We start from the raw sequence: 7,624 nt of genomic DNA on the forward strand, positions 1-7,624 counted from the left end.
CCCTCCTGACCTCTCTGTCCCTAACTGTGAATGTGGTTTTTCGTCCCACGTGTTTCAATCGAAACATCCGAACACAGCGGCGCGTTGCTTCTACACATACAGTCATTTTAATGTAAGAAATTATTTTCACTATCTTTTTTTCTTTATTTGTGTAAGTATGCTACTAATATTTTGTTGAAATCTTGTTGTGTAGGACCATGAGAGGTACTTTTTATTTCAGTGGATCGACGGTGTAGACAAGTTTGACCCTAGGTACCTCCTTTTCGATGATTGGTTTAGAGGGAGACATCAACGTGAGCACTTCAAGCGGTGGGTTCCACCCCCTAACCCTCCGCCAATGACGGCTAAAGAGAAGCACCTAGCCGCAGTTAGACGACTCGAGAAACCTCCTCTGTGCGAATGCTGAGATCGAACTGTGATAAACCCTGATAATACGTTGGAGTTTGTGTGTCCGAACAAATACAAAGTAAGTGGAAAGCGTATCTGTTTAAATGTTTAACTCTATGTGTGTTTACTAATATCTCCTCTTTTAGGTGTATGGATTTGCGGCCACGACACGGTCACGTCGGGCGAGGCGCGGCGGTCCGGCGTGGGCGCGGTGGCGGCGCGAGCTTGGCTGGCCGGGCACGGGCGCGAGCGCGCGGGCGGCAGTGGCGGTGCGCTACTCGGGCGAGGCGAGGGAGGTGCGAGAGAGAGGGAGAGGAAGAGAGAAAGGATTGGGGCCATACGTAAGACAGGCTTGGCGCCAGTAACCCTAGCGTCGAGCTCGGCGTCAAGATCTACGGCACCAGGGTTGCTAGCGCCGAGCTGCCTGCCAAGTCACCACCACGTCTGCTTCGAGACCGAGAGCGATGGCGCCGAGCTAAGAGTTCAGATTTTAAAATCTTATTAAGGGGCATATTTATGTTTTTTTTAAAAAGGGCTAAGCGCGTGTTTAGTTTCAGGAAGTTGGAATTTGGGGCTATTATAACACTTTCGTTTTTATTTGGCAATTAGTGTTCAATCATGAACTAATTAGGCTCAAAACGTTCGTCTCGCAATTTCCTACCAAACTGTGCAATTAGTTTTTTTTTTGTCTATATTTAATGCTCTATACACGGGCCGTAAACATTCGATGTGATAGGTACTGTAGTATTTTTTGAGAATTTAGGGTGGAACTAAACGAGGCGTAAAAATAAAAAAAACTCGGAATTGACGGGGGACAGGCTATTGTTTGGATGACCGAATGCAGCAGCTTTTCAGTTGAAAACGTAAAGGAACTCAGCAGTTGGACGTGCGCGCTTGCGCCGCGCGAGCCAGGCTCGACGGGAACGAGGTTGAATTCCGTTTCTGCGCAGCCAGGCCGGACCAGGCTCAAACCAGCATACAGCTAACCAATCACGTGTTCCCTGCACCTCACGGGCCAGGATGCTCTGTATGCAGGAAACCAATCACGCCCTTTGTCGCGTTGGCCAAGCGAGGCCTGTGACAGTCCAAGCCAATAATAAATGCGTGCCAGTTCAGAGAAAAAAAACACTATGCGCGCCTAGTTTGGGAGCACATGTGTCCCTTTCAACGGTTTTGTTAAAGTCAAGCTCTGCACTGGCTGGTTCGTCGTGCCGTGCTAAACACCATATGTACTCCTAATGCCTAATCACTTATCCTGCATTATTAGGGCTTAAATGTTTTCTGTTTAAAGTTTACCAATATAGACAATTTGTGAAATGAGCCTAACTAAACTGATTTGATGGAAGATGTGGTAATGCATGTACCCAGTTCTATTTGATTTTTTGTGTGTGTATGTTTCTTCTTCTCAGTGAAAAATCACATAATTTACCATAGGTTGGTCATTTTTTTTAGTATGAACAATTTAATAAATTTATCATTACACAAATGAGAACAATTTGTATTGGCTACATGTTGGTTCTTTCATGCATTTTGCACTGCAATTAGGAAAGAGAATAAGGGAGAAAAAGATATAATTTCTTGACCAAGAATATACGGACTAGTATTTTCTTATGTCAACTGGTAGGGTATGGGTTGGTATTATACTCGGTAGAGAGCAGCATGGGCTTGAGTTGTCACCAAGAAAGGAGAGGCGAATATGTGCGTTCAAAACCACGGTTTGGACGTTTTCAGCCCCGTTTTGGCCAGGACTTATCAAACAGCTAATATTATTTTTCTCTTATAATAAATCAGCACCAATCAGATTTATCAATCTAAAAATCAGTGTGATGCAAACACCCAGTTATTAGTCCGGCGCGAGCTCTGACAGTAGAATAAAGTCGTATCAACAACGCCCATTTATTTTTGAAACAAGGACTGCGCCGTTCTGCCATGGGTACATTTTCAAGACGCGATTTCATTTTTCATTCACACAGCTTTCACAAACCAAGCTCTCAACAAATTCAATACAAATCGAAATCTAGCTAAATTATAGGTACAAACAACAGCACGGAAGAAACACTCGATGTACTTTACAAAAACAACAAAAGAAACTACTAATACGAATCAACAAAATCTTGGAATCGTGTGCTGTACGATCCAATTTTTTTTGGGCTCTCCCAAGCAGATGCCGCTTTGGCATAATATATGATGGAAATCCCCCATCAGCACACAAATTAGCCCTGTCTTTTTTATCTCCTCCAAATCTTTACCCTAAATCAACGCTTTTTCACCGCGCTTTTCTTCCCTTTTTTTTTCGATTCGTCTCTTTTTGATATGCTCGCCCACTAATAACGCTTTGTTCTCCTAGCAACCAATGGCCTGGCGCCACGTGTGCGACGCACGAACGTCAGCACCGCAAGTCAGATCTGAGCGCCTCGGGGAACGCGACGACTTCCCCCTTCGTGACTCACACCTTCGCGTGGCCGTCGGATCTCCTCCCCACGGCGGAGATGGATCCCTGCGCGCACTGCCCCAGGGTGCGCACCACGTCGGCCATGGACGGCCGGAGGCTGGGGTTCTCGCCGACGCAAGCCGCGGCGAGCGCCGCCACCGCTGCGGCCTCGGCGGCGTCGTAGGCGGTGCCGAGCCTCTCGTCGACCATCCCGCGCGCGTCGCAGCTGGGCGGGTCGCCGCCGGCCCTGAGCCGCGGCGCGAGGACGGCGGTGATCAGCCGGCCCTCCTCCGCGCAGAAGGCCTCCATCCCCGTGAGGAGCTCCAGGAGCAGGACGCCGAAGCTGTACACGTCGCTCTTCTTGGTGACGACGCCCGAACGGATGTAGTGCGGGTCGACGTAGCCCGGGGACCCCAGCATGGTGTGCGCGGACGACCGCGGGCGGACGGCCGCCGAGAACCCCATCCGCGCCGACCCGAAGTCGCACAGCTTGGCGGACATGGACGCGTCCAGGAGCACGTTGGACGCCTTCACGTCGCCGTGCACCACCTGCGGCTCGCAGCGGTCGTGCAGGTACTCGAGCGCGCGCGCCACCTGCAGCGCCACCGACACCCGCCGCGCCCACGGCATCGTCCCCGCGGCCTTGCCCCCGCCGTGGAGCCGCTCGTGCAGGTTCCCGTTCGCCGCGAACTCGAGCACCAGCACGCCTTCCTCTGCGAATCGAAAAAAGCCAGAACCTTTCATCAGCACCACAAGGCGCACTAGCCTTAGATGCCGGAGGCGGCGGAGCGCAAGAAAGCGGAGCAGAGGAGAGGAGATCACCCACCTTGCTGGTCGCAGAAGGCGAGGAGGCGGACGATGTGCGGGTGCCGGACGCGCTGGAGCGCGTCGAGCTCCTGGCGGAACACGCGGTGGAGGCGCTCGCTGCTGCGGTGGACCTTGACCGCGGCGAGCGCGCCGGAGAGGCGCGCGAGGTACACGGTGCTGAAGCCGCCCTCGCCGACGACGGCCGAGGTGAAGCCGCCCGTCATCGCCTCCACCTGCGCCCACGACAGGCCCCGCGGCCCGGCTTCGACCCCCTTCTCAGCCTTGTCGTCGAACGCCCCGAAATCCCCATCGTCCTCGCCTTCCCGGTCACCCCCGGCCGCCGCATTGGCGCCGCACCCGCAGCAGAAGAACCTGTACCTCTGCACTCCCATCTTGTCCAAGGAAGTTTCTTGCACAAACCAGACAGGAGAGCAGAGGAGAGATGACAGCAGAGGAGGACCTGAGAGGAGGCACCGAGGCTTGTGGGTGAAGGAGGGAGGGGGATGGAGATGGTGCCTCTGCCCTCTGCCTCTCTGTATTTGTGTCTGTGTACTTGGGGGAAGCCTTATATACAGGTGGGTGTGGGGAATTCAGATTTGGTGGAGGGTTTGAACTGTGAAGTCCCAACTTTAGGACGTGAGCTGTGGTGGTGATGAGGTAAGCAAGGGAGAAAATTATGCAGCAGTGGTAGGCATGCCGGGGGGGGGGGGGGGGGGGGGGGGGGGGGGGGGGGGGTACCTGACATGTGGGCCCACCTTAGGGGTGTTTGATCCCAGGACTAAAGTTTAGTTCTTGTCACATCGAATGTTCGGATGCTAATTAGGAGGACTAAACATGAGTTAATTAAAAAATTAATTACACAGATGGAGACTAATTTACGAGACGAATCTATTAAGACTAATTAGCCCGTCATTAGCACATATTTACTGTAGCACCACATTGTCAAATCATGGAGTAATTAGGCTTAAAAATTCGTCTCGCAAATTAGTCACAATCTGTGTAATTAGTTATTTTTCTGTTTATATTTAATACTCCATGCATGTGTCCAAACATTCGATGGGACAGGGACTAAAATCCGGTCCAAGGAACCAAACACCCCTTACTCTTTTTTTTTTTGGGATGTGGGCCCACCTTACTGACAAGTCTCCAATAGTACTATCGTGCCTCACCAAATATGCTTCTGGAGCTCATCGAACAAACCGTTAATTGTTATTCATATAATCTACTAGTCCTCCATTATCCGTGGAGTTCCATGGATTACAGCGAAATTATGCACTTGTTTAGACGTATAATTGGACCAGTACACCAATATATGTGTGACTAGTACACACACCGATATATGGATGATCAGTGAGTCTGTCCAGTAGGTGTGGAGCTTGCGCCGGATTAGGTTGCAGCTGAAGCTTAACGGCACACATCATATTCGGATGGTCAAGGAGCAGGCCAGGCCGACGGCGATGGGCGGCGGACGGGAGGGAGCAATGCTTCACACCGTGGACTGTGGGCGCAGCCGCAGCGCGCAGAGGGCGAGCGAGAGCGATGATGCGTGCTGCTGGTACTGGGGCAGGGAGGAGAGGACGCAGCGCATCCGAGAGTCGTCGCGATAAATGCGTCTTGTTTGCTTGCTTCCGATGATGCAGATGCAATCTTGATTCCCCGAACGTAAATAGAGCTGCGTTCGTTCATGCATCCGGTTGGGTTGGTGTTCAGTCGAGCAGAATCCTAATTAATTCCTTTCACAAAAATGCGAAAGCAAATCCTCGCAGTTTGGAATACGGGAATGCTTTCATAGTAAGTTCCACGGGAGTTCAGCTATACATACTTCACCCGAAAAAACTCAAGAGACTTGTACGCGCAACTTTGTGCTACACGGGTTTCAGTTATCTTCAGGACGTGGTTGCTTTTGAGCTGTGTGATAGAGTGATCGGATGTGCATGAGCTTTGATCTGGGAGGGAGGGACAGGGACCAAAAGGTTAAAAGCAGCAAAGCAAGCAAACTTTCCACGCGTACGGGCATGATGAACCACGAGCACACACACAGGGGAGAGGAGACGCATCGGATTCCTGAACCTTCACAAGAACTCCGGCGCCTGCTCGCGTTCACTGAACTCAACAAGCCCGCATGGGCGCGCGTACTGAACGTTTTTAAAGGTGGCAGATTTATTGCGTCAAGCCACCCGGCCTACCTCCTCCCCTCGCCGGCCGGCTTTTATGGGTCGATCGAACGAAGATTCTCTCTCTAAATCTCCCTTGCCATGGACTCTGATCCAGTCCAACAAGCCAAGACATGGAGAAGGTGACAAGTCGCTGGAGCCAAAGAGTAACAGGTGGCTTCTACGCTTAAAAACGCCTGCCAAGTTGGTTCTGAATCTGAAGAGTACATTGCGGTTTTCAGACACATCTGATCTGAATACGGAAGCAGTGAAACTCTTGCAGTTGCAGATACATTTGCGTCTGAAGAAAAATCTGAAGGGTGGAATGGATGGAGGTGGACACTGAGATGAGATGATCGGGCATCCATTTCCATTCCATGGGGAGCAATCTCAATCTGTGCCGGGCCCCTTGGAGGTTTGGCGGTGCGTCGGTGGGCGGCCGAGCGGCGGCTCGAGCCCTCGGTGTGACGCGCCACCGGTCAGGCCCTGCATGCGTTTCATCGCCCATTTTGTTTTGTTTCTTCCAGGGAGGGAGGGAGGGCCGGACGGGGGGCGTACCGCGTACGGCCGCTCGCTGCTGATTGCTGAAATCAAGGCCGGCTCGTACGGGGAACAGGCAAAAGGTCGCTGAGCCTGTGTCATCAGGCACAGGGATTCGGACGCCTCACTGGATCATTTGTTCTTCAGGAACAGGACGCTCTAAGTGGGCCTGTACTGTAGCAGTAACTCGCATAGGCCTAGCTAAGCTGAGAGGTCCCAGTGGCTTACTAGTCTGAAACAGCTGGTTGGAAGAACAGTGCCATGGACGACTCAAGTTACGGAGAATAGGGATCATTGTCCTGTGCCACCGGAAAAGATAGGCGATTACTGTTTATTGGGACATGTCAGTACGATTCAGTGCTTAGGCCCTGTTCGCTTCTCTTATAATCCCTACTTTTCAGCTTCTTTTATTAGCAAAACAGTGTACTACTGCAAGCTATGGCGCAGTTACAGGACATCAGAAGTTCAGAACTCAGGGCTTGTTTGGCACGGCTCCTCCCGAGGGGCTCCTCCGGAGGAGCCGGAGCCGTTTTGGAGGAGCCACAAATTGTGGCTCCTCCAAAACGGCTCCGGCTCCTCTGTTTTTTACTGAAAAACGGCTCTTCCAAGAAAACGTTTTGCAGGGCTCCTCTGGAGGAGCCGGAGCCAGAGCCAGAGCCGGAGAGGAGCCCTGCCACACAAGTCCTCAATCAGTCAGTCAGCCAATTAGCTTCTACTACTGCATTTCTTCGGCAGGCTTTAGAAAGAGGTGAGCACTGAAAACGAAAGCAAATGGTTGGAGGTGAAGCGAGCTTGCATGTCACAGTTTGGATCGGTGACTGCTGAGCCTAGCTCAGCTCTGAATTGTCCGTGTGCAACACATGTCCGAAAACTGTCTTGGCCTCCACTTCTCTACTGCTACCACCAGAGGCATGCATACAGTTCATATTTCAGCATCAGCTCACGTCCATCTGGTTGCCGCTCGTGAGATATAATATACATGGCGACGCTACCGTGCTAGTGACTGACGGACAGCGTTTGCCAACAACTCCAATGCGTGAAAGCTGAAAGATAACTTGTGACAGTGCACCGCAAAGCCCTCAAGTTCTAGGTTCCACGGTTAAGCAACTGAATAAACAACACTCGTTTTAGTGAAAAATTGTGGAGACGAGATGAACAAAACCAAAGTGATGGGCTCCATGCATGGGGTCGACAAAAATTCAGAGAACACTAATCTGCTGTCGCGGTTAGCATGTCGCCAGAAGCAAGAAATCTGAGCTCAAATATTGAAATCATCATATATTAGTCTTCAGAAGAAAACAATATA

At 51.3% G+C, this 7,624-nt stretch overlaps 1 protein-coding gene across 1 annotated transcript; it reads right to left on the reverse strand.

The window, feature by feature from the left end:
- Positions 1–2,303: 2,303 nt before the first annotated feature.
- On the reverse strand, positions 2,304–4,146 carry LOC136538757 (salt tolerance receptor-like cytoplasmic kinase 1). Its single transcript, XM_066530716.1, has 2 exons — positions 3,645–4,146; positions 2,304–3,531 (listed from the first exon to the last, which is right to left on the reverse strand). Exons 1-2 carry the CDS (start codon positions 4,015–4,017, stop codon positions 2,834–2,836), a joined length of 1,071 nt encoding a protein of 356 aa, XP_066386813.1. The 5' UTR covers positions 4,018–4,146; the 3' UTR covers positions 2,304–2,833.
- Between the last annotated feature and the right edge of the window lie 3,478 nt (positions 4,147–7,624).

The sequence above is a fragment of the Miscanthus floridulus genome, chromosome 2 (assembly GCF_019320115.1).
Source record: "Miscanthus floridulus cultivar M001 chromosome 2, ASM1932011v1, whole genome shotgun sequence".
Taxonomy (NCBI): Eukaryota; Viridiplantae; Streptophyta; class Magnoliopsida; order Poales; family Poaceae; genus Miscanthus; species Miscanthus floridulus.